Raw genomic sequence first — 27,045 nt, forward strand, 5'->3', positions numbered from 1 at the left:
AAGCCTAGCACATGCTTTGCAGCATAGTGTAAATCTCAGTTCAGTAAGTAGAGAAGCAGGTACTTAATAAAAGAAGATGCTTTGTTAGAGGTTCCTTTGGGATTGTAAAAAATCGTTCAGACAGTAACAGGACACTGAAGAGGAAATAACTTTGACTGTGCTCAGTTACATACTGAGAGTTTTAACACTTAATCCTGAAGAAGGGAGAAAGTGCAGATGTAGAGCTGCTCTGTTGGGAATATATTTGAGTTCCCCCTAGTTTATATTTCTGCTGAACTACATTTTGCACTGTTTGAGATCTAAACATTTAAAAAACTTCCCTATAGTAGGCATGATATTTTAGAATGCATTAAAGGGCTCATATTTATTTAATCAATGATTTTAATTGTAGAATGGGAATCCTCAAAAGCCTTTCCAAGAGCTTTCCTTTGCTGCCTAGTAGGAAGGTGAAAAATAAATAATTAAGGCTACACTTGATGTGACCAAAAGTCAATGCCCCAAAATTCCATTTAATACAAACCTTGTGGAACTAAGTTCAGTACCCTTAAAAAACTGTTACACACATTTTTTTAAAAAGTTACTTTAATGAGTTAGGAAGCAACCGAGAGTAAGAAGAGGTATCTATCTGTCCAAGAATGTATTTCATAACAGAGATTGTATGAATCTAGAAACCATTGTGCATTTTTATTTAGATAGCTGGCATACAAGTTCAATTCTGTTGAGGCAAAAAGCCTTAATCATCTTCTGCTTCTTCATTTACTTCAGCTGAATTCTTATAATATAAGCCTTATGAGTTTTGCATAAAGGATACATTATAATACAGTAATTCTTACCACTTTAATGAACAATTTGTGATATGGCTCCCCATAATTTAAAAATGGAAGAAAAGTGATTCTGACAACTTGCACCAAATAGAAGGACTTTTGAATATATCCAGGCCTATGTTTTGTGTTGTTCCACGAGGACTCGTGTTGAGCTGTAGTAATTCAAATTTATAACACCTGACTGCCAAACCAAAAGTAACCAACTTTAGGTTTGTGATCTAGTTACCAGACCTAAAATGTAGTAAGCAAAACAGATTTTGTTGCTTAGATTTCATATGTTAGCTTTCCACTGTTGACATTACAATAGTACTCCAGATGTTGTTGCACTTCAGTTCATAGCTTTCCTCCACATTGGCAATGCTTGTTAGGGCCTTACAGTATAAACAAGATTTGAAAGACCACATGGTTTCTTCCCCTGTACTTGACTAACTAACATAATGGTAGTAGAAAATTATTGATTTGCCTTGGTTTTTATCCCACCTTTTCCCCAAATGCGCTGAAAGCAGCTTACAATATATACTAAGACAAATCATTAACGGCATGGAGTATAGAAAGCTTTAAAAAAACAACAAACTATCAATCAAATCATTAACATGTTTTTTCCAAGATTAACTTGAACATGGTTGGAAACACATGTTAGAGAAGACTTCTGTAATTAGTCTATTCAGGAATTCTCTTCCAAAATGATACTAGCTTCCAACTTTTATATATAATATGATTAACTTCAATGTATGAAACCAGGATAAATCAACTAATTATATTTATATTAGTCTCCTCTCATATTTGTATTTTTATTCTCTAATGAGTGTGGGACTTCCCCCTCCACCACGACCACGGGTATGCCTCACACCAGAAATGCCACTGCACTTTGGATATTGCACTCCATTAATAATTTTCAAGTATTCAGAATCCCTCTGCCTGTATTCTGTTTGCAAATATTCAGTGATGTTATCTGCTAAAGTGAAAAAGCTGTAGACTTGTTGGCTTAGCTGTACTGAAAATATTATGGTTTCAAATGATGCTCGAGCAATTATAAGTGTGAGAAGAATTTGCTTACACATGGAAGATCTAGTGCTGATTAAACAGCAAGACATTGCACTGCCCTTTATACAAATATATTTAGACCTAAGTAATACAATCTGTTTACTAAAAATCTTCATAGTCAGTAGCATATCATGTCTACATATGCAGTGTACATTAAGATTAAGCACAAGCAATTAGTCTGTCTTGTTTTTATGCCTTGGAGGCATAGTATGAGCAAAATTGCTTACTGAAAGCTTCAAACTAATTAAATGAAATGAACTGATAATTTGTCAGCATAAAAAATTTGATGGAGCATATATATTTAACATAGTATTGAAGCATCCCTCATGCTAACTTAAAATATATAAAAATTGTAACATGAAGTATATTTATATGAGACACTGAATATTAGGTATTAACCCATAACTTACAGATATTTTGGGCTCCCTCCTTTGTTTTTGCACCTACCTTCAGGAAAGGTGGGCATCTCCACCTCTGTCTCTCTCTCTCTTGGTCCAAATAGCTGAGGAGAAAGTCAGGAGAAGAGGTGACTTTTGGTGCACACGCCAGGGTCTTCAGGCACGCCTCCGGACCCAAAGCGGGCCAGGCAAGGGAGCAAATGCGGCAAGTGTAGTTACTGGGATGTATAGTTCACCTACAATCAAAGAGCATTCTGAACTCCACCAATGATGGAATTGAACCAAATATGGCACACAGAACTCCCACGACGAACAGAAAATATATTTCAATGATTGGTTGGGGGGGGGCACTAAAATACTGTTTGCTTACTGTTGAAAATTACCTAGGGCCGCCTCTGTTGAGAGGGGTGGTATAGAAATGTACTAAATAAATAAATAAATAAATAATTTTTCAGTTCATCATTTTCTAGTCAATATGTGAAGCACAAATTAAGACTTCTCCATTTGCAAGAAGTCTACCTTACATTAAGGAAACACAACATAGTTTTGTCAGTTTCCCCCATTTCCATAAAATTGCATATACATACAGATAAAGAGTAAAAAATTATATCCAAATCTGTAGTGTGAGCTAAGTGACATTTATTTATTTATGTATTTATTTCAAACATTTGTACCCTACCCTTCTCAGCCCCCCCCCCCCCCCGGTGGAGGGGGCATTTGGTTTGTTGTTCTTTTTATATAGCATGCCTTGTCAAGTCCTGCATGAAAACTGTTCTTTCGCACAATACTGTTCACTTCACTCCTCACTGGTTACAATATTTTCAAGGGTGCTGGAATATTCAAGGTATAATTGTGTGAAGGTATTTAGATGACCCTACATATGACCAGTAGGGAAGTCATTTTGGTAAACATTTTAAATGCTTCCTTCCTTTGCAGGCACCATCAGCAACAAAGTTAGTATCACTGGTATTTGAGTTGTATTGTGTGGTTTTAAATAACTGGCATGTATGACTACTATATGTCTGTGTCAGAATTAAACTTTTTCAGATTTGCTGTGACTTTTATAAAACAAAAATCTACCTGGATGTGTTGTGAGGTTGCTCTTTTGTGTAATATTAAATTGTATGCTACTTATACATGTGATTTTTGTGAGTAGCAACCAAAAAGATAAACCGTGTTGGCCAGGTTTATTAATGTCTAACAGTTATAACTTAGACTTTCAAAGTGGTTGTAATTCAGACCTCTGAATGTTCCTAATATGCCAATATTTAAAATATCCTGCAATTAAATTTAAGATAACCATGTATTAATTTAGCACCTGGTTTAATGCAAGTCACTTCTTCTTACAGCATGTGCAAATTAAAATCATTAATATATAAAGACTGACTGCTGGAGGAAAATATTGTGTTATAGCTTTATCTTTGTATATGGCACCATCTTGCTACCAGTCTTGGTAACTGCTAGAAAGCGCCAAGAAAAATATAATAGACTTCCCAAAGATCGGTTAGCTCTTAACTAATGCTTTTGTAAATTATTAAATAACATTGCTATTAAATTTTACTTATATAGAGTTACTCGCCTTCTTCTGTGGCTTTAATTTCATAATTTTCTATTAACTTTTTCTTGCTTCATTTTTTTGTGGTTTCTTACTTGTACTCCATGACCTGGAATCTTCTCCGTTGTTTGTGTTTTGTTCTATCCTTCCCTTCTTCAGTAACCCTGATGAGGTGTAAGTACTTCACTAATATAATTTGCCTCTTAATATTTAAGCACCTCTTTTCTCATAACAAAACATAAAATAATGGTGCATTTAGTAGCTTTTCTTCATCAGTTAAATTTGGGATTCAAATCTCAGTGCCTTCTGTTGCTGGTTCAACTAATTTTTTGAGCATGAAGTTACAGATGCTTCCAGTTACAAAGTAGTATCACTGAAAGTATGTTTGAAATTATTAACTTTAGAACTGTTTTATAAAAGACTTTGTGTCTTCATATTTAGTCTGAATTAGTTGCTCAAAGAGGTCTAAGGGATAGAAATTTTAGTGAAGGAGATTGCAACCAGAAGTCATAATCACGAGAACTGCTACACAAGAAAATATAGGAGATGGTTACTAGAGATACTTAAATAGAAGCTAGAAGGTTCACCAGATCCCATGTGATCTTAGAAGCCAGTCCTGATTAGCACTTAGATGGAAGTCCATCAACAAATACTTCTGAGTAATCCCCACTTAAGAAATTCATGCAGTTCTATCATTCAACAGGTGACTTGAAGACACATAAAGAGAGAAGGTTCGGTATCCAGGATGCTGCAGCTGCAGCGTACACTGCAGATAAATCGGATTAAATAACCTCCTTTTCAGCTCTAAACTCTTGTTATGGATATCTCACATGTGATATCTTAGAACCGAGTGTTGTAATTGACTGTTTTCTGATAAAGGCAACTGGCAAAAGGACTTCTCAATCTGTAGCCTTACATTACCTAAACAAAAAAGGGGAAAGATCTCTCTGAAGGTCCAGTGTTTCAAAAAGGATAGCTTATCTTCAGGGATATTGATGCAACATGTAAGGTTGCTTCAGTTAACTTGATAAAGCTTTCCCAGTGAGAGCATCCTGGGGCTATGTGGCCACAAGTGCCTGTACACAAATACTTTAGTTAGAAAAAAGTTGTTCTTGCAATTAGTTTTTGGACAGTAATCAATAGTACTCGCCTATCACCAAACGGTGCATTTTTTGTGGATAATATTGTTACTTTTTCATGTAGAGAAATAAAAACCTTGCTTTAAAAACTGATAGCATACAAAGAAAAATGACTCTGAAAACAATTTAATTTTAAAACTTAAAAATAACCATGATTCTTCTTCTTTCCTTTCTTTTCCTATCTTTCCTTTCCTGGTTATACTGGACTCTTTTTATTCTGCTGTCTTGTTCTTTCAAATACATAAAAGGAAAAATCCACCCAAACGGTAATTGTTAGTGTATATGTCTGTGTGTCAACGGAGTGTAATGTTTTAAGATGGAACTGTCATGGAGAGGGGGGGATGTGTGTGAACTGTTGAGGTATATGTAATTTTCAGCTAATTGAAGCTGTTCTGGATTCCATGAGAAGGATGGGCCATGGGATGTTAGCACTCTGAACTGTAAAATTTCCAGAAATCTTGAAGCTATGAGGAGAGGGACATTTTCCTTGTTTTACCAGGACCCTCTCAAAAAGAAAACATGGAAAATTGAAAAAAAAGTAACATTCTTATTCTTTATGAATGTAATATTTGGAGTGTAAAACAGATATTTTATTCAGAAAATTATTAGAAATGAAATTTAGTGTTTGAATTGTTAAATTTTCCATTATAAATGGAGCCAAAGGGTTAAGGTAAACTTGAAATGTAAGGAATATCTTAGATTTTGCCAATTTATGAAGTGCAAGAGCTTTAAAAAAACTGAAGAAAGTGTCAAAATTGGCAAAGAAAATTATTTTGGCTCTTCTAGTTTTCCATAGTGTCAATTAGTCATAAATCACTCGTCCCTCCATTGAATAAATCTTGCCAAGAAGCCCCCAGGATAGATTCACCTTAAGGTTGACATAAGTCAGAAACAACTTGAAGGCACACAGTAACAAACAGAAGAACAGAAAAAAAAATTACGTTGTTGCTCCATTTGCTTTTCTCTTACTGGCTTTATATCTTTTCTTCATTGTTTTAGTCCACCACGGAAGCATGTTGTATATACGAATACGGAGTTTTTCCATCCACCAACTCACAGCAACCACAGCAAGAAGCGGCTGATTGAGGATACTGAGGACTGGCACCCAAGAACAGGAACAACGCAGTCACGTTCCTTCCGCATCCTTGCACAAATCACTGGGACTGAACACAGTGAGTAACCACTTGGATTTGTAATTAAAAATGGACGCATATAAAAGTGTGTGTGTGGGTGTGTGTGTGAGGGAGAGAGAGAGAGAGAGCAGGAAAGAGGGAGAAAGAAAGGGAGGGAGAGGTAGCCCCCTTTATGCATAAAATACTAGCCTACACATATGTGTCTTGGGAGTGGAGTTACATAGAAATATTATAAGAAATATAGCAGGCATAAAAATACTAACCTACACATATGTGTCTTGGGAGTGGGTTACATAGAAATATTATAAGAAATACAGCAGGCATATTTCCAACTGGAATAGACCAGTAGAAATGAATGATGCTGTTTCTGTGTTTGATTATTTTTACTCTATACTTCCACCTAAAATGCTTTGAGTGGCTTACAAATTGATATTTTGACTGTTCCCTGCCCTCAGACTTAGAACACAAAATACAAAGAAAATGGGATTGGCAGTGAGAAAGAGAATGAAGTTCAGCAGATGTTGCATGATGTTAATGACAAGTAACCTAAGTTTCATTCATTCCAATGTTTAGTCTATTAGGGAGTAACATTAAATTTATATAATTTTTTTACAAATGTTATTGAAATTGTAATTTTGATATTGATAAAGTATTCGCAGGACAGAATATATAATTTTGATCCTGATATTTTATACATTCCTCCCTTTTTCTCCAACCTTGACAGCACATCTTAAATCCAGTTGTTAGTCTCAACTCTAGTAGACTACACTTGATCCAATGGAATTTACATCAGTGCCAATTTGCCAAGTTCCAGAGTTCTTCAATAGGACTAAGAATTTTATCTAGTTATTTTCTCACTAGGGCAATATAGGAAGGGGTTTCTTGTCTGTTAGTACTCTTCCCATTTATTATTAATATAATCTAAAAAACCATATATGACCTATTCATGTGATCATTATGTGAATAATAGTGAAGCTTATAATTGTTGTGCATCTCAGAAGCTTCAAAAGATAATGGGAGAAATATCTAAGAAAAAGATCATTATGCTGTCATCATTTACTGGAGGAATATTGAAAAATCATGTGACGATTTCATGGAAATTTAGCGAGTGTTTTCTTTATTTGCAGTGAAAGAACCAGAACCTGATCATTCAAAAAAGTCAAAGTAAGTTAATGATCTCCAATATGTCTTGCTGTGTTGCATGATTTATTTTTAACTGATGGTGTGGGGATATCAGTGTGTGTGTGTTTGAGTTTGAAAAATGCACTGCATATCAAGCAAATCGAAACAAATGTAGTTGCATGTTGTATACAACAGACCTTAGAATTATCCTGTTTATGTTTTTAAAAAACTGGCTCAAATTGAGGATACTTCAGTATACATGTGGAGAAGATTAGGGGACAAGCATGATAGCAGGAAATCAGCGCTCTGTGGAGATAAAAAGTGTTTCCTGCAAAATATTGGAATCCTTAACCAGATACTTAAAGGACATTGCTTGTTGATTTTTTAAACTGTCTTCACAACTCTTTGTCATTTTCTTTTACTTTTAAGATGTAGCCAGTTTCTCAAGATGATGTACTAATTTTGGCCAAAACTTTTGGCCAATAAATATGAATTGGTTAAGCATGAATTATAATACTGTTGAATGCTTGCTGTGAACAGTCAGAGTAGCAATGATATAGACTACTCCAGTTCCCTAGGTTTCTTGGGCGCATGCACTTGTTTCGGTCTGTCTGAACCTTCTTTGTGCTCTTTAGTTTTCCTGTCCTGGATATGGTCTCCTCCATAGCCATTATCCCTGGCACCTTTTAAGGAAAACAGTGGGCCTCTGGTATCTACTGTGATTGGTTCCAGCAGATATCCCATAGATACCAAAAGGCATAGATGAAATGGTGAAATGGTTACATAAATGAGTAAAATCAAGGTTTGCTTTTGGCATTTCTTTTTCTTTTTTTTGGGGGGGGGGGAGGCATCTTTTAGTTCTGGATGGTTGAATCCATGGATACAGACTGTGGATATGGAGCACCTACTCCTAGATAGCTAAATGATGGTACAAAATTCAATTTACCCTTTGCTAAGTTACCAAAGAGAAGTATTCTAAATCATGAAAAGCCTTATTGTTTCAGTACTGGTATTCTCATTAAAAATACAGAGGGTGGAATTTGGCTATCATATCATGTTCTCTAAATCTCTGTTTAATGGAGCAATTCTGAATTGGTTGTAGTGACTCTCTTCATTACTTGAATATAACAGAGTAGCGACATTTTGCATTACATTGTAGAGTTTGTATATGTGGACTATCTATCGTGGTTCTAGTAGTATGAAGTGGAATGATAGATCATTAAATCCTGGCCTGTAGTTAAGTCCTGGTGAAGACTTCCAGTTTAGGCATTGATATTTTAGTAGGAGCGGCCCATACACATATACCAGGGTTAGAAATACTTTTTAAAAGTTATTTGAAGAAGTTTTATCACAATACAAGGATTGAATTGTCAATAGTGCATGGATTCTGCATGTTTTGATTTGCATGTAAAGTGGGTTTAGATGCGGACCTCTTTCCTTTCATCTGTCTCTTCTTCACTTCTTTCTGCAGGGAAAAGGTCCCCCTCCACGTCATAGGTCCCAGATATACAAAATTACGTGACTGGCACCATGGCGTCTCAGCACGTGTCCTTAACGTCCAGTGACTTGACGAGTTCTAAAATAAACAAATAAAGCAAAACACATGAGCTTTTCTTCCTCTTCCTCTTTTTCTTGCAAGGGATTGAATGAGAAGCAAAATAAGAATCAATTGCTAGAAGAATTACAGCCTTTTCTATACTTTTTTCTAACAATTTCCTACTGATGTGGAAAGAATGAGAGAAACATGTTTTGTTTTAAAATTAGTGTCTGAATAGCAAATCAACACACACAAAACAGAATATTCATAATGGTGATGAATAGTTAGAGTATCTCTTCTGGGAAAAAGGCAGGTTCTTAGCTTCAGGATATGAACTCTAGCCCACTGCATAAAATATAAAGGGGGAAATAGGCTGTAGAAACTTGAGAAAGGCATCTTGCTCTTCCTATATAGCTTTGTTTGACATAAAATCAGTATCTCATTGTTTCAGTATTTTGCTTTTCCTATATAGCACTGTTTGATGTATTTCAGAGCAGGATGTAAATGTTTCCCCATTGGCGAAGGAGAAGTAGATCTTTTTACCTTCTAATTAAAGGGATTGAGCAGTATTAGCATAGGTCAGATAAGCTGTGTACTTGGGCGGAAATGTCACATGAGGATGTTTCGAAGTTCTCCCTGACCATAATCCCAATAGTGTTATCCTAGGAACATATTTAAAAGTGAAAATAATATAAGCTATTGGATATATTTTATTTATAACAAGCTGCATTTTTGTGACTTTATTAGCCATTTTGATGCATAATGTTTTGTAATATAATGTATTATAGCAAATAATAATTTCTGCCATTGTTATGCTTGAGGATTACTTAATAAATGTTGTCTTTGAGTTCATCCTCCTCCCCCTTGCATTTTTCTTTGAAGTCTTTTCATTCTGTTAATATTTGTTCCACACATATTTGGAGCTGGCGATATTACTGGCAAAATCATACCTGTAATCCTCTTGTAATAAAAGAATCTTGCTTGGGTGAATTTCATAGAAGCATGCCTATTCATCCCTTATTTGTTTTGTTTTTTAAAGATATATATATTCAAATTGAATCCTCTTTGCAAACAGATTGTTTAAACAAAAATAACTTTTTATATACATACAGATATTGACTTATATACATATAGATATTGACTTGAACTGCCCAACTTTGAAAGCTCTTCTTTGGTAATATTTATTTCATGGAAATACAAGTCTTTCTCTAGCCATATTTAAGGTTTGTTATCTGTTGCATTATCTCTAGGGATAGTCAAACAGAAAATGGAGATTGGAGGTAACCTTTCACATGTTTGACATTTAACACCCACGTGTGCAGAAAAAAAATTGAAACACTATGGCACATTATAAAACTACTAAGGAGTGCTCATGGTTTCTGGCTACATGATAGACCTAAAAACACTGGCACATAGTGCATTCTTCTTAATATTTGTATCTTGGTTATCTGTCATCAGATTCTGTTAAAACAGATTCACACAATCATAAGTTCTTCCTTTGTGGGATAGGGTAGGCAGATTTCAAAGAAGGCCATCTTAGAGTTGTTTGAATAACTTTTATTTAATGGAAATAATTACTTGAATTATCACATGTTTGTATATTGAATAATACACTGCATCTGTGCTTAATGTGTGTACACAAGTAGAAGTAGCCTACAATAAACATACTGAATGTTCAGAAATGCTCTTGTGCTGTGTGTTTCAGTTAAGAGTAGTGATTCAACTATCAAAGGTCTTTCGCGATGAGAAAGCTATTGTGGCCTTTGGTCAGTCCTTGTAGTTGCTTGATCATTTAATGTGAAATGTGTCTTTCCAATTTATTACAGCTTATATGTGTGCATCTATGTGATTTTTTGCCCCCCTTGGTTTTATATTTTGTATAATACTTTAACATGCAATAATCCAATTGTAGATTCACTTGTTTACTATTTACCCCTATAATACATCAAATAATGCTGCTCAATAATAGTGCTAAAGGAATTTAGTTGTCGATCAGAAGATTCCTGGTTTAAATGTCATCTTTGCTGTTAATTCACTGGGTGACCTTGGGTGATGTCTCCTCCAATCCTATCTAGTCTCCTGGGAATGAAAGCATACATCTCAACTCATATGATTGCTATTAGGATTAATGCATGTGAAGTATAAAGTGAAATTTTGAAAGCAGCACTTATGCTGTACAGCAGGGGTCTTCAAACTAAGGCCCGAGAGCCAGATATTGCCCTCCAAGATCATTTACCCAGCCCTCACTCAGGGTCAACCTAAGTCTGAAATGACTTGAAAGCACAGAACAACAACAATCCTAGCTCATCAGCCAAAAGCAGGTCCACACTTCCCATTGAAATACTAATAAGGTTACATTTGTTAAAATTGTTCTTCATTTTAATTATTGTATTGTTTTTAAGTGTTTTTGCAGTAGTAATAAGATATGTGCAGTATGCCTAAGAATTCATTCATGCTTTGTTCAAATTATAATCCCCCCCCCCAATAGTTTGAGAGACTGTGACCTGGCCCTCTGTTTAAAAAGTTTGAGTACCCCTGCTGTACAGCCTTCATATCTGGAGGGGATACATTCCTGAACTTACTGTGGAAAAAAGAAAACCATGGATAACCCTATTAAATTGAACGACTTCCAAAATACATTATCATAGACTCACCCTACAAGATCTAGAAAGCTCCTAGAGGGAAATTCTCTAGGAATTTGCTATGTTTTCCAGAGAGACTTTGTGGTAACCTCTGATGGATGCCTACAATATACCTGCCTAGAGGACCTAAAAAATTCCTTTAGATGACCTGTTTTGTGAAGTGCGGGTCGGTAAAAATGCAGGATAACAATACTGCAGGGACAAGGGTTATATTGTGTATTTTTTGGGATTAATCTGAGTGTTTATGGCATTTGGCATTTCAGAGAAATGGAAATGAATGGAAAAATATTACTGTCTTGGACCCCTTGGATTGTATGCTACAGATTTCTCTGAAGTCATCATGCCTCCTTTCTTTAGGCCATCCATAACACATAATGTATTCCTTCCTGCAACTCCCAGTCTCCTTGCAACTTTTTCTTTTCTTTTCTTTTTCCTTACTTACAGAACTTTTTGCAGTCCCATTCCTCTGTTCCATTCTTCTGTTTGCAACATCAAAATTCTAACGCGTTTTTGTCAGTTCTTAGTGTATGTGTATATCCATGGCATTTAACCATGTGTAATGAATCCAAGATTCCCCCAAACATCATGCCAGAATTTGACTGTTTCAAAGAGATGAAAAGTGCTCTGGTTGCTTCCAAAATCACACGTTTTTATCATTAAGTTTGCATAGTCCATGAAAAACTTTTTCCTGGCAAGATCATCTTACCTGAATTTCTTTTCCTTTCTTTTGGAAAACTTGGAAGCCCTAAATAGCTACCAGATTTTATTTTACTGTCAGCCTAGTCTTTTGTCCTACAAATATTTGTCTGATGCAGGCTCACTGTCCCTGCACATAGATGATGACATATTGATTGATTCCTTTTATAATTGCAAACACTGTATTTTTCTATTACTGTACTGTTTTTCCTTTCTGTTTTTCCAATACCATGAACCTATGGATATGCTATCACTCAGCCATTCTCCTATTTCACCACAGAACTGCTTATTTCTTTCAGTGTTTCCCCTTTTATTCAGGCTATGATTCAGTTACTTCATCACTGAAGTACTTTATACTTTATCACTGCTTACTGAGTTTAGTGATAACAACATGCAAGACTTTCAGTGTTACAGCAAGTCAAATGCAGATGGGTCTGCAGTTTAATCAGCTAGTGGCACTAGATTTAAAAAGCTGGCACCAACTCCAGAAGGCATCTGGGAGGGGAAAGAGCAGTGCAGATATAGAGAAGCAGATATTCTTTTATCTCCAGCTTAGAAGGTCTTGGTTCTGTCCAAAGAGATATGGAAAAGAGCCACAAACTGTTGGGTGGATGAATTCTCTGAAGAGTCCTTAGATATACAACAGAAAGGTCATCACTGACTAGTGGGCTATTCACTTTTTATTTGCTACTCATATCTGGCCTTCCCTACACAGAGCATAAAGTGATGTATTGCTGTATTGTCGAAGGCTTTCGTGGCTGGAATCACTAGGTTGTTGTAGGTTTTTTCAGGCTATATGGCCATGGTCTAGAGGCATTCTCTCCTGACGTTTCGCCTGCATCTATGGCAAGCATCCTCAGAAGTAGTGAGGTCTGTTGGAACTAGGCAAAAGGGTGTATTGCTCTTCTTCTCTCCACTTTACCATCACAACAGTTGTGCTGTGCTGGGGAAAAGTGGGTGGCCCAAGTTCACCATAAAGAATTTCATGGTGAGTGGAGACATAAACCTGGATTTTTCAGTCCCCAGTCCATAACTCTAAACATGAGCCTCTATTTTATGAAAATCTGATACACATGGTATTTTTGCAGTCCATAAAAAAAAAAAATCTAAGGTAGAGAAGAATGAAGATTGAGTATCCCTTACCTGAAATGCTTGGGACCAGAAATGTTTTAGATTTCATAATTTTTTTTCAGGAGGGGGGATATTTGGAGTACCTATACCCCCCCCCCCCACACACACACACAAATATTGAGATAGCTGGAATGGGACCCAAATCTAAACACAAAATTCATGTATATCTCATATATATCTTATACACCTTGATTTAAGGATATTTTATACAATATTTTAAATATTTTTGTGCATAAAACAAAACCAATCAGAAAAAATGTGCCAATATGTCAGCCATTCACATAGACAATTTTGGATAAGAGATCCTCAGCCTGTACATACCAGGTTTATGTAGATTTCAGACTTATGTGTCAGACGATTATTATTATTATTATTATCCTATTTTATCTCACCTGAAGGGGACTCAAAGCAGCTTGATATAAAAGCATTAGCACAACCATTTAAAATATACAAATATACAAATATTAAAACATGATTAAATATAAACAGTATTTTAAAATTCCCAGTTAAAAATAATTAAAACAAATTCAAAGTTAAAAACCACAGCACCCACTGAATTTATCGTAATAACCTTCATCTTTAAAAGCCTGTCTAAATAAAAAGGTTTTAGCCTGCCGCCAGAAAGATAGCAAGGAGAGGGACATTCTGGCTTCTCTAGGCAAGGAGTTCCAGAGTCAAGGGGCAGCCAGTGAGAAAGCCTGCTCACCAATAATGCTTGAGATGGAGGTGGGACCGAAAAAAGACCTGTTCAGATTTGTATAAGGGGATGCAGTGAGCCAAATAGCCAGGCCCTGAACCATCTAGGGCTTTAAAGCTCAGAACCAGCACTTTGAATTGTATCCGGAAATAGACTGGCAGCCAGTGGAGCTGCTTCAATGGGGGTGGGGGGGTTGTCTCCTCCCTGTAGCCAGCCCCAGTTAGCAACCTGGCTGCAGCTCTTTGGACCAGCTAAAGTTTCTGAGAACTCTTCAGAGGCAGTCCCACATAGAGCATGTTACAGTAATCCAGATGGGATATAATAATAATAATAATAATAATAATAATAATAATAATAATAATAATAATTTTTGCCCCAGGTGCAGGCAGGCCATTGTACGCTAATCAAGGTGGTCAGTCGGAACATTCACACCTAGCTCCAGGAGAGAAGAGCCCTTTGTCTCATCCTGGTCATTCCACAGATATATAAACCCTTTTGCCTAGTTCCAACAGACCTCACTACCTCTGAGGATGCTTGCCAAAGTGCAGATGAAACGTCAGGAGAGAATGCCTCTAGACCATGGCCATACAGCCCGAAAAAACCTACAACAAACCAATAATAACTTTATTTTTATACCCTGCCTCCATCTCCCTGAAGGGACTTGGGGCGACTTACATGGGGCCAAGTCCAATCAACATATTTAAAATAAATAATATCAGTATAAAACAACATTAAACAACATTATAACAGTATATAAAACAAGCATCAGAAACAATAACCAATAGTATAATTCAAGTCTTGTTGAATTGTTGGGGGTTGGGATGTAACTAAGGCATGTACCACTGTAGCCGGATCTGGCTTCTCAAGGAATGGCACAGTTGACACATAAGTTTTAATCATGTAAAGGCCCTCCTGGCCACCGTCGATAGCTGTGCCTCCAGATTCAGTTCCAAGTCCAGAAGGACCCTCAAATTGAAAACTTGTGTCTTCAGGGGGAGTGTAATCTCATCCAGCACAGGCTGAATCCCTATTCCCTAGTTTGCCTTCCGACTGACCATGAGTACCTCTGTCTTGTATGAATTAAGTTTCAATTTGTTTGTCCTCATCCATTCTATTACTGATGACAGGCACTGGTTTAGGATCAGGATGCTTCCTTGGTGTTAAGTAGAAAGGAGTAGTAGAGTTGGGTGCCATCTGCATATAGGTGGCACCATACTCCAAAACTCCGGATGACCTCTCCAAGTGGTTTCATGTATATGTTAAACAGCATGGGAGACAAAATGGAACTCTGGGGAACCCCACAGATCAATGATTGGGGGTTTGAACAGGAATCCCTCAGCACCATCTTCTGGGTATGGCTCTCCAGGAAGGATCGGAGCCATTGTAAGACAGTACTTTCCAGTCTCATCCCGGTGAGATGACCCAGAAGGATACCATGGCCAATGGTATCGAAAGCCACTGATAGACCCAGGAGAACCAACAGAGACACACTCCCCCTGTCTAGATCTCTGTGTAGGTCATCCACCAAGGAGGCCGAAGCTGACTCTGTTCCATAACCAGGCCGGAAACCCGATTAAAATGGATCTAGATAATACATTTCATCCAGAAATCCCTGAAGTTGGGAGACCACCACACACTCCAGAACCTTGCTCAGAAATGGAAGGTTGGACACTGGCCGATAGCTGTCCATTATAAAGGGGTTAGGAATGACTTTTAAAATAAAGGTTTCACAGCTGCCTCTTTTAGGCAAGTTGGAACTTTGCCTTGTTCCAAGGAGGCATTGACCACCACCTTCACCCTCTCTGCCAGTCCCCCTCTGGTCTGTTTGATCAACCAGGAAGGGCATGGATCTAGAATACATGTAGTAGCTCTCACCTCTCCAAGGATCCTGTCCACAACCTTAGGTTGCACTAGTTGAAAAGTATCCATCAACATTGGACAAGCAAGAGCCAAAGTTACATCCACTGGAAAATTACATCCGTCAATAACAGCATCCAAGTCCCGACAGATCTGAGTAACTTTATCTGCAAAGTGCCTTACAAATTCTTCACAGCGGGCTGCTGAGTGGACAGGGATTTCTCCTTGAGGACCAGTATGTAATAGCCCTCTGACCACTTGAAACAGCTCAGCTGGACAGTTCCTTGCAGATCCAATGGTGGCAGCAAGGAATGATTTTTCTGCTGCCACTGTTGCTGCAGAGTAGGCTTTCAAATATGCTCTAGCCCGGGCTTGGTCAGATTCGCTTTGAGTTTTCCACCAGCATTCCTCTAGTCTCCGTACCTCCTTTGCAACTACTTTGAAAACCAAGGGACTGGTTTGGCTCTGCTCCATGAACCTGCCTCTTCTTGCCGCATCTCCTCCTGCCCTTTATGACTCCAGTGGCTTCCCTTGATTCCCAGGGCTCCCTCCCTCTTTAGAAAACCACATCCTTCTTGTATGGGGCAGGCTAAAAGATGGCAAATAAAAACCTTATATAAAATCAGGCAGATGTTAAAAGCAAGGTAATAGGCTTCAGGGCTGCCAATCATAGGGACAGGCCCTTGCCCATGTACCACCCCAAGGTAGCTCCCCCCAACCCTAACCCCGTCCCCACAGGCATCTTTTGTCCCCCAGCCTCTGGAGGCAGCAGGTGTTTCTGTTGGGCCTTGCTTCAGTCAAGCAGTCAGGGCCTGAGTTTCCAAGGAGCCAGTCACCAGGAGCTGAGGTCAAAGGCAGCCTGCAGTAGATAAATGCTGCTTCTTCTCTTCCTCCAAGCTTCCTGCTGCTGATGTTCCTTGGCTCTCTTTGATGGTGCAGTGTCCATCCAAAACTAGAAAGCATATCACACTTCAAAGTGCATCTATTTGAAATAGTAGGAACAGGCTACAATGAACCGTAGTTTTATTGGGTCACAACAATAATGTAAAATCCCCTAGTTAATAATAGTTTTCATGTGAGAAAACGTGTGAATAGGGCAATTTGTAAAATATATTGCAAGAAGGTTTCTAGACCACAGGAGAAAGTTTCAAATTAGATATTGAAGGCTTCATGGTCTCAGAGGGACAGAAAACACTATAAATTGGGTAGTGGAGTTGAACATACGAATAAAATGATCTGAAAATGTTTAGCAAAGTGCAGATACATTATTTCTTTATGGCAGTTTGGCCATCATTGCAGATCTGTCAAATTAAAAAATGCTAATAGAAATTAATAGGCATTTGTGTCTTGCATGTCCCTCACTCATTGCATATTCCTTGCACAGCATATATCTTTCCGCCTGGAGCTTAAAGCCTTTTATTAAAAACAATCCTTCTCCTGGCTGTTATACAAATGTTCTTTCAGGCTGTCATTTACTAGCAGCTTCAAGTTAGCAACTTTCAATGTCATAAAAAATTAATCTGAAGTAATCTCTAGGCCAAAAACAAGTCGCTAGTAACACAAACCATATGTGCTCTGTATTATCATTTGTATTATAAAGCTTCTCTACAGATTTAATGAATGGATTGGAGACACAGTGCCCGAGTTCAGTAGCTACTCAGACCTGTGAGATATTTGATGTGTCAGAACAACCAGTGTTACTTTCAACAGCTGAAAGGTCTGCTTTTCTCTTTCTTCTTGTTCCATTGGTTCTTGGGTCACTTGCATGACGTAACTTTATTGTGGCAATTTTTCTTTTCCCACCTTTTTACTTTTTTGTCTTTCATTATACACAAGATTGTTTTTATGAAGTTAGTGGCAAGTGGTTCACATTTGAAACATTGCAACATCACCACTGTCATCACTTTTATCTCCTAACAACACTACCTGTCGCATGACTATGGGCTTGCTTGATGAGTGGGTAAATTAAAACTTTGATAAAAATAGGTATGCAGTGGAAAACCTTTTTCAGTATTGCAGGTTTCTTAAATGTATTTTGGAAGTGTCAACTTTGAAAAAACACAATAAAAATTTGTCACACGTAGTTTTTCACAAATTTGATCTCATTCAGCTATTAACTTTACTTTGATTCAATGTGGATTCTGATAGTCCAGTGTGATTTCTTTTGAATGGATTTTTGTGTTTCACTTCAGAGAATTTAAGTATTTTGAAAGTCTATTAGAAGACTTTAACATCTTTCATTACTTACTGTTTCCTCTTTTTCTCCCCAAAGATAGATTATTAACTCACATGGTACAAATCAAAATGTCAAAAAAGTGAAAAATATGTATGTCATGAAGAAAATCTGAGGTTATTTTTGGCTTTAGAACTCCAGATTCCTATAAAAACAGGGTCTGCAATATTTCTTAGTACAATTGAAAGAGGTAAAATCAGATTAACATTTGAATTTCTTCCTATTCTCTAACTTCGAAAATTCAATTGAAACAAACAACTATCAGGGAAGAAGCAAATTCAGCTAGCCCCATCTTGCTAAGTGATCCAGTTCCTACTGCTGTTTCTTTTACCAAACTTTCTGGAACTGCTCTCTCCATTTCCTCTTCCAAGAGGTAAATAATTCTTTATAATCATTATAAAATCTTTTAGAAACATTCTGTATTTCTTTTACTTTCTACACATTGAGTTAGTCAAGTTTAGTGTGCATCTTGCATGATGGTAAGACACCCCCCTCCCCTTGAAGGAATATTATACTTTGCAATATCAATAGCGATGCATTTTGATCTTGAAGCTAAATTCATAATGAGCTAAAAGCCTTCGACAGCTAAAAGGATAGTTGAGAAAAACAGAACCTTTTCCTACCAGTTCTCTACAATACATTTTAGGATTTTGTTTCTGCCTTACTACATGCTGTACTATAACTGGAAGTGTAATAATTTTGGAATAGCTCATATCCTCCACAGCCAAATTCAGTGCTAGCTACGTGACATGGGTACTGTAATTTGGTGCATGAAGAAGTTTTAAAGAACTGGCATATAGATATCCAGATATGTGAATCTGGTGCCTTAAGGGTTGTTAAACAACTTATTTGATTTGCTGACTTACAACTATTTCTAATAGTCATATGAAATTTCACAATTTTACTGTTTTTCTACAGACATTTATAATATGCTTCCCAAGTGAGCTTTAAGCCCTTGTTCCTACTATTATCACTGTAATATCTCATATTAACCTGGGAGAAGGTCACATTCATTTGACCTCCATAGCATTCTAAAGTCTGGCACCTCCGTGGCTTTCTCGAGCTTTAGAATGCTATGGATGTCACACTGGTTTTCTACTAGTTATTCTTCTATCAACAGTGAAGTGTTATTGATTTGAAGTAAGTTTTAGTGCTCATGTTAATATTTAATGTGAATGCAGTACAACATTTGAACAGTAGAGAAGGGCCATGACAGAATAGTTGCAAATAGTAAGTTTTAGTTGTGAATTCACTTTAACATTTTCTTCTTCAGAGAACTTATTTTCAAGAATCCCCTGGAAGCCCTACCAAAGTGTGCACCTCATCCACCTGCTGCTGTTCATATTTTAAACAATAACCAGCAAGTAGCCATTGTGACCAAAACAGCCTCAAGTTACATTAGGTAGTTTCGCACTTATTAATTGCATTATATTTTAATCGGATCATAAAAGATACATGCTGGTAATTTTTCTATTCTTTGAAGTTAGTAAAATGCCCAGCACACTGTAAGTTAGGTTGGGTAGCAGTGAGATAGTGCTCTTCATTTCTGCAAGATCTTTGCAGATGCTTCTTTTATTCTTTGGCATCGTTCACCCTTTCTGTCTACTTCCTGGGGCTTGTAGCTGTTCTATGAAAGAGTTGACACCCTGTGTCCAGAATTATGATGATGATGATGATTATTTTTATAGTCCTTACCGACCTCTCCTTGTGGCTAGAGGCAGGTTACAACATAGCTAAAATGTATAATCATCATAAACATTATAAAATACATATATGAAAATGTATTTCTAGAAATACATATATTAAAATATACAGAACAAAGATTAAAATATAGTGAACACAAGATATGAGTTTAAAATTCATGATTAAAACTTGACTGGGTAGGCTTGTGTTTTAAATTCTGACAGCTTATTTAGCTGTTAGTGCTCTTCTAGCAGGTCATTCCACAGTCTTGGGGTGGCTGATGAAAAGGTCCTCTGGGTGATGGTCACGAGTCGAGTTCTGGCAGGCTGGAGTAGCTGCCTCCCAGAGGACTTCAGTGTTCGGGGTAGATTGTATGGGAATTATTGAGGAAGATTGAGAGGACCAAAAGTTTAGTGAAATTAAGATCATACACACACACACACACTTTCTTCCGATATAGGAGCTCACAGTTACTAATAGCAAACAAGACACCCACCAAATGCATTCAAATGTGAATATAAAATTTAAAAACAATTACATCTTCTGTGTCATGAAACGAAAATATTGAAGTACAACTAAAACACTACTAATCTTCACAGCACCCCCCCCCCCAAATAAATCCCATTCTCACCATCCCCAGCAGCCTGCCCCTCATCATTCCATAAATACCGAATGCAGACGTACATTTTTACCTGCCTGCAAAAGGCAGGAAAAAAATATACACACACACTCAGACTCCATCCCTGGTCTCTCTAGGGATGGAGTCTGAGTGTGTGTGTGTGTGTGTGTGTGTGTAATCTAGCTAGGTTTGAAACAAAACAAGTGCCCATTATATTTCACTGCATTGCCTTTCTTTATAATATCATTTGAGGACTCTTTTTCAAATAAAAATAAGAACTATTTTGAAGCTAATTTTTGGGCTCTTAGCTGTCTAGAAATAACTAATTAATAACCAGCTGATGGTAGTTTAGATGATAGGATGTTTTTGGCCAGCCTGATAGCTGGACTTCGAATCTAAATATGTAGTATAAATACTTTTACCAGATATTTGATGGCCCACAAGGTGGCAGCAGTTGATAACAGCTGAAACTAGTTCTTGTGGACTTTGAAAAGCAGATGTCCATTGGACACATAAATAAAATGTTAGATCCTTTACATAGAATTAATCTGCTAATGTCAGAATTTGGAATTCCATTTTTAGTTATCAATCCTCAAATAGGAAAAGGGGCTTTCTTAACTGTTGCTTATATTGGATGTACCATAACTGAAATGGAAGATATATGTTGCCTGATAGATATGCCCTGAGAATGATCTTTTTGAAATACAGTGTGATCCTTGACTCCCTTCTTATTAGCCAAATAGTAATATCTGGTTTCTGGTTCATGTGAAGATGGGACAATTCTTCGTCAATCATTTGTTGTGGGATTGCCATCTCCAGGGATAGAAACTGCAACCTTTTGTTTCTATTCAGAGATCATTATCCTAAGGAGAAGGCAAAGAACTGCCACAATTTGGCAACATAAATACTATTTTGCTGTAACTTCAAGTCATTTTAGTACTGGAAGAATTTGCAACAGTGCTTTAATTCTTTTTTTGTTCTGATTTTTGTTTGTTTGTTATGCAACGTACTACTTTTTAAAAGCTTTTTAGATATATGTGTTTTAACATTTCACAATTACTGTTGCATCAAGAACAAATAGGATAAAAACTGGTTCTCCGGTGTTGAATGCCCCAGATGTTGCATCATTGAGGGCAGATGGAGCTGATCATAAAAGGAACCAACCGGTGATGATCTCAGAAGCAACTCAGACCTCTGAGCTGCTGGTTTCCCCAGTTGTTCCTGTAGAACCTACTTTAGCTGCCCAGTCTGTGAAACCTGAAGTGGTACCTACAGTTACTGACAGGTATTAAAACCCCAGATTTGTTAAAACCTGAATTTTGGTTTGTTGTTTAATATAAATCTTCCTTATGTATTGTGCATTATCATGAGATATTATATGTACTTGTACATGTGAAAGTTGAGGACAGATTTTGGAACCAAAATTATAGATTTTGCTATGACCGAGGGATAAGTTGAGATAAAACTTAACCATCTCCTTCTCCTAGTCTTCTCCTCTCATTTTTCAAAATGCATAGGAGAACATATACGCAGTCCCCAAGTTACTGGCATCCATCTTACAAAAGAACCGGGGGCTCAAACAACAGGAAGTGAGATCAATCTAACCCTCGGAAGGGAAATTTATTCCTGAAAGAGCCATTGGGGGAAAGGGATCTCCACTGAAGCTTTTTCAGTAATCTTTGTTTCCACAACAAGCCAAATTTCTTCAAAATCCAATTGTCACAGGGACAGACAGTGGGATGAAATCTTTTGAACAGGGACAGACATAGTAAAACAAAAACACAGGGGTGTTCACTCTTTCCCTATGCTATCCAAAGTGTGTGTGTGTGTGTGTTTGGAGGTACACTTTAAAATTTACCTGTTCTGACTTGCATACAAATTCAAGTTAAGAACAAACCTACAGAACCTATCTTGTTCGTAACTGGTGGACTACCTGTACTTAGGAAGAACCAAAGAGGAGAGGATCTGGGTTATAATGGGAGGAGAGTGGTTTGTTTCTAAATTGCATTGCTGATTTTACAATGTCTATACCTATATAAATATAGTTAGGGAAAGGAATATAGATGAGGAAAAAGAATGAGGATGTGGACTGAAAAACAGGAAGAGTGAGAATAGCAAGGAAAGCAGTTTGACACTATTAAGGACTCAATACAAATGCAGTAACTAGGCAGCAGGATGATGTGGAAGCAGTCCTCCCATGCCATTATCCAAATTGGAGAGTGCCTTCCTCCTCCTTTCTCACCCTTTTTTCAGTCCAAATAGCATTCAATATCAAGGAGAGCCCAAAATGTGCTATGCTTACTATTTTGGATATTTAAAGTGGACTGGAGCAGTTGAGACCATTTTTGATAGAGGTTTGCTGTAGTCTTGCTGCAAACCTCATAAGGCTTATACAATAAACCACTATTAAAATGGCACCTTTGCTCTAATTGGAATTCCCAAAAAGATGAGGAGAACAGAGCATTTCCAGCTTTAACCTGTAGATAAGTCAACCCAGATCATTTGGGTTGATTTTTGTCAAACGTTTTTGACTTAACACAGGAATATATACGGCAATAATACTTTCACTAAATTGGAAAAGTGAGAAGTAACAAACTGACTTTTCAGTTAAAACTGAATGAAATGTGCATGTCCAACTTGTCAATTGATATAAGTCTAGAGCCAGGGAAAATTTTTGTAATGAAGTACTTTGAAGCCTAATACTAAAAAGTTACACTGACTCTGCCACACCTGTACTTATTTTTCCTATGAGACCAGTAACCTTGAAAATATATCTGGCTTAATAGTTCCTTAATATCTGTGTTGCTCAAAATAACCCCATGCATTTTACTGCTATTACTGTTTTAATGAGGAGATGGCTATTTTTCTTTTAGTATCTCATATAAGCTATTAATGGAAAAGGTTAAACTAATGATGTAGAAGATGCTCTGAAATAAAGTCTCAGTTGCTAAAGATAGTTTCATAGAAGACTGACAGATGATGAGGTGATAATGGTGATTTAATCAGCTTCTGTACTACTAAGAGTCACAGACGTGTATAGAAGCCAAGGTAATGTAGCTGTTTCAGTATTGGACTATGACTCTGAAGACCCGGGTTTGAATCTCCGCTTGGCCATGAAAACCCACTGGTGACACACTTGCGAAAGTTATACATTCAAAGCTTCAGAAGAAGGCAATGACAAATTTCGTTTGAATAAATCCTGCCAAGACAACCCTGGGATAGGTTTAGGGTTGCCCATAGATCGAAAATGACTTCAAGACAACAAAAATATTCCTGTGTTATAGTTTCATGATAATTATGTTAGAAAATGTAGAGCATTATTTGTTTTAGTGCAAAAGTATGAAACTGCTACTCTGATTCTGGCCTGTATTGATTACCAGACTCCCTTTAGATTCAACAATATGGAGAAACATATGGAAAAGCTATAAAATCAGGAGCAGTCAACATGGGCCTTTCAGGAACTACTTAACTGGAAGTCCTATTGTTGGGGCCAGGAAATGTAAAGTGAATTTACAAGGAAGAAGACATTTGAGAAGGGTTAAGGGGAGGGGATGAGGGAACTAGAAGGGGTGAAGAATGAAGGAATTTGGGATATATAAGTATTGCTTACCACCAAGACAATAGGTTTGGGTGAGAGGTGAGAGGTTGACCCAACAGTAATGGGAGGAGGAAAACATGTGCAGGAAATGTTTTCCAATACAAGATTTTTCTACAGAACATACGATTCTTTACATAACAGAAGGAACAGAGAGATCCAGAGATGGTGAGATGAATGATAATCTGAGAGGTAAAATTACAGAAAGGAAAGAGGGACAAAGGAAGTTTGATTGTGTGTGTGCATGTTTGTGTCAATCTGAGATTATAAAACCCATGATACATTACTGTCAGGTGTGGTACTCTGCTTTTGCTAGTTTGGCAACCACCCCTTGGTTCTTCTGCAGAATTTTCCTGCTTCTTGGCTGGGGGTTGGACTGGGTGGTCCATGAGGTCTCTTCCAACTCTATGATTCTATTTATTAAACTATTGTATTTTTAATCTCTTCGTTTTTAATCTTTGATTGGGAAAATAAAGAGATTGGGATATAATGGGAAATAAAGATTGGGATATAATGGGAAATAAAGAGAAAATAAAGATATTGGGGCACTGTACATCAACACGATTATCCCTTATCATTAGCTAGGCATGGTTGGAATTATAGGCCAGCAACACAGCCTTTCCCACTTTTACATAAATTAAATCATTAAACAAAGCTCATCTCATTTGTTGTTTTTATTGTGTTTCTTCAAGTCATTTCTTATTTATAGCGACCCAGAGGCAAACCAGTGATGGGTGTTTCTTGACAAGATTTATTCAGAGCCTTTTTCCTTTGAGGATGAGAGTATGTGAGTTGCCCATAGTCATTTAGTGGACTTCCATGGCGGAGTGAGGATTTGATCCCTTGTCTTCAGACTCCTAATCCAATGCTCAAAGCACTACACTATGCTATCTCTCATCCTCTTACACTAAAGAGCTTTTTGACAGCATCAGCATAGGCTCCAGTGTACCCTGTTACAACAAACTTTGTTTCTTCTTTAATATTTCTGTCTATTTTTCCTCTTTGTTGCATGCATATATTTGTCACATTGCTTCATACTTTCAGCCCATCCTCGTAAAACCTTTTCATTAAAAAAAGGACAGAACCTCCCCCCCCCCCCCCCCCAGGAATCATTTATGTGACTCATATTCATCCCCACCAGCACTTTAAAACCTTCTGACACTTGGTACTTTCAGCTTTAGATAAAATACCTGCAATGGTCCAAATTAGTAATAGGACTTTATTAAAGAGATTCGTTAATAAAATGATGTTTTTCAGAAGAGAATTGAAATACTAAAATTAATCATTTTAAATAAAGATTTTATGACAATTTTTGAGAAATGGGCTACTTCTGCTGGAAACTCCATTGGGAAGTTTAACACATGCTCAGGAAGGATCGTTTTCTTCCCCCACCTAAATATCCTAAATGTCTTCCACACAATTTCACTGTTACTCTCAGCAGTGTTCCCCACTTCACTAACCAGTCCCTTTCTCCCACTTCTCAACTACCTGTCAGCCCAGAAAGTACACTGTAGTCTTTAAAAACTGAGTGGAGCATTAAAGCTGGTTTAAAGTCTTTCTAAGCAATAAAATACCATCAGATCCCACATAGGAAGTTTTAAATCTCCCTCTCTCCCCATCCCTTGCTATCCACTACTGTCACCATGTTTTTTTTCCATATTGAAAGAAGCATATAGTTTTACGCAACCCTTTTAACACATCCTTTTCCTTCTTGCCTTGCAAGAGGTCAGAAAAAATTCCCTCACAGACAGAAGACTAAGAGCCAAGTTATTTTGCAACCTGAGACAGATAAGCAAATATTACTCCTCCTAGCAGAGTCATGGTTCATAATTTTAAGAGCCAAGCCAGCTATTTTCAAGCCTGAGGTAGAAAATCTACAAATCTCTTTATCTTTCTACAGTGAGAAGAACTTAGATACATTGAAAGATTAAAACCTATTTTTGAATAAAGACATATAGAGGACATAGGCATCTTCTGTTTTATACAACACAAATGCCCATTAAGAATGCATCTACACATTAGAATTAATGCAGTTTGGCACTAATGTAACTGCCATGGATCAATGCTAGGGAACCCTGAAATTTGTAGTTTGGTGAGCCACCAGCTGTTTGGCAGAAAAGGCTAAAGACCTTGTACAACTATAACACTCATGACTCCATAGCAGTTATGTCAAACTGCATTATTATACAACATAGATGCCCCCTTAGTCTAGTATCCTATATACCCGGCAGTGTATGAAGGCAACAGTCTACCAGTTTGGTATAAAATCTAGCTTTCAGGTTCCAATTCTATTGCATTACCTCATGCAAATATTCTGTCTGTGTATTAGATTTAGCTTTATGTTTTTCAAATGATCTTTGAAGTCACTGTTGTAATGAATTTTTCATATATATCTTTCTCTGTACTTTCACTTTCATGATTTTCTTCTCTAACTTTCTGTGCTAGGACGTTGCCAATGGAAAATCCATTAGGAAGTTGCCCAACACTTTCTGCTGTACCTTCAACTTCACTTTCAAGGGTGATACCATCACAAGTTAGGAATAGTGCTGCTGCAGCTGCCGTATCTACTGCTGTTGCTATAAGGGCCAGGTAGATGTTGAGTTGTACCCTTCGAATCTCTGTGAACCTTATGAAGAAAAAAACACCTGTGCATTACATACACGTGTGCAATTCAAAGTGGCTGGTTTCAAAAGAGTCCATACCTTGGACTATCTTTCTAAGCATCAAAGTACCTATTCACTGTTGTTGTTCCTCACTGACTGAAATAATGATTGGATCTGCAGCATAAGAATGGTCTTCACTTATACAGTCACTTTCAAATATACACAATGTAAGCTGCCATGGCATGAGTAATATAATATTGGATAGTGCTGCACACTCCTTACATTGATTATACATACATAAAACAGAAAACTAGTTTATTACTTTGGGATTTTCAGAACTTGAGTGCATCATTCTAATTATTTAAATCAGAGGTGTCTGCATTGCTGAGTTTGGCTACTGCATTAGGCCCCCAGGAACCCATCCACAGCACTGATGCTGCATTTGCTCTTACTCCAAATCCTTTTGAAATCACTCAGGTTCATGTCATTACAAGAATAATTGCATCCTAGAGCCCCATTTGCATTATAGAACACTGC

The 27,045-nt window shown here is 37.2% G+C and overlaps 1 protein-coding gene across 7 annotated transcripts in view; it reads left to right on the forward strand.

Moving 5' to 3' along the window:
- PDLIM5 (PDZ and LIM domain 5) overlaps nt 1-27,045 on the forward strand; it is a 140,297-nt gene that overhangs the window by 58,467 nt on the left and 54,785 nt on the right. Inside the window, exons 5-9 of one of the 7 annotated variants that reach the window (XM_067468599.1) lie at nt 3,203-3,219; nt 3,981-3,995; nt 5,209-5,226; nt 5,960-6,132; nt 7,221-7,257. In XM_067468599.1, the coding sequence (XP_067324700.1) occupies nt 3,203-3,219; nt 3,981-3,995; nt 5,209-5,226; nt 5,960-6,132; nt 7,221-7,257 (260 nt within the window). Of the gene's footprint in view, nt 1-3,202; nt 3,220-3,980; nt 3,996-5,208; nt 5,227-5,959; nt 6,133-7,220; nt 7,258-8,686; nt 9,605-27,045 lie in introns of those variants that run through there. The other 6 variants (XM_060779215.2, XM_067468596.1, XM_067468600.1 and 3 more) reach the window with 6 other exon arrangements.

This window comes from Anolis sagrei, chromosome 5, assembly GCF_037176765.1.
Source record: "Anolis sagrei isolate rAnoSag1 chromosome 5, rAnoSag1.mat, whole genome shotgun sequence".
Taxonomy (NCBI): Eukaryota; Metazoa; Chordata; class Lepidosauria; order Squamata; family Dactyloidae; genus Anolis; species Anolis sagrei.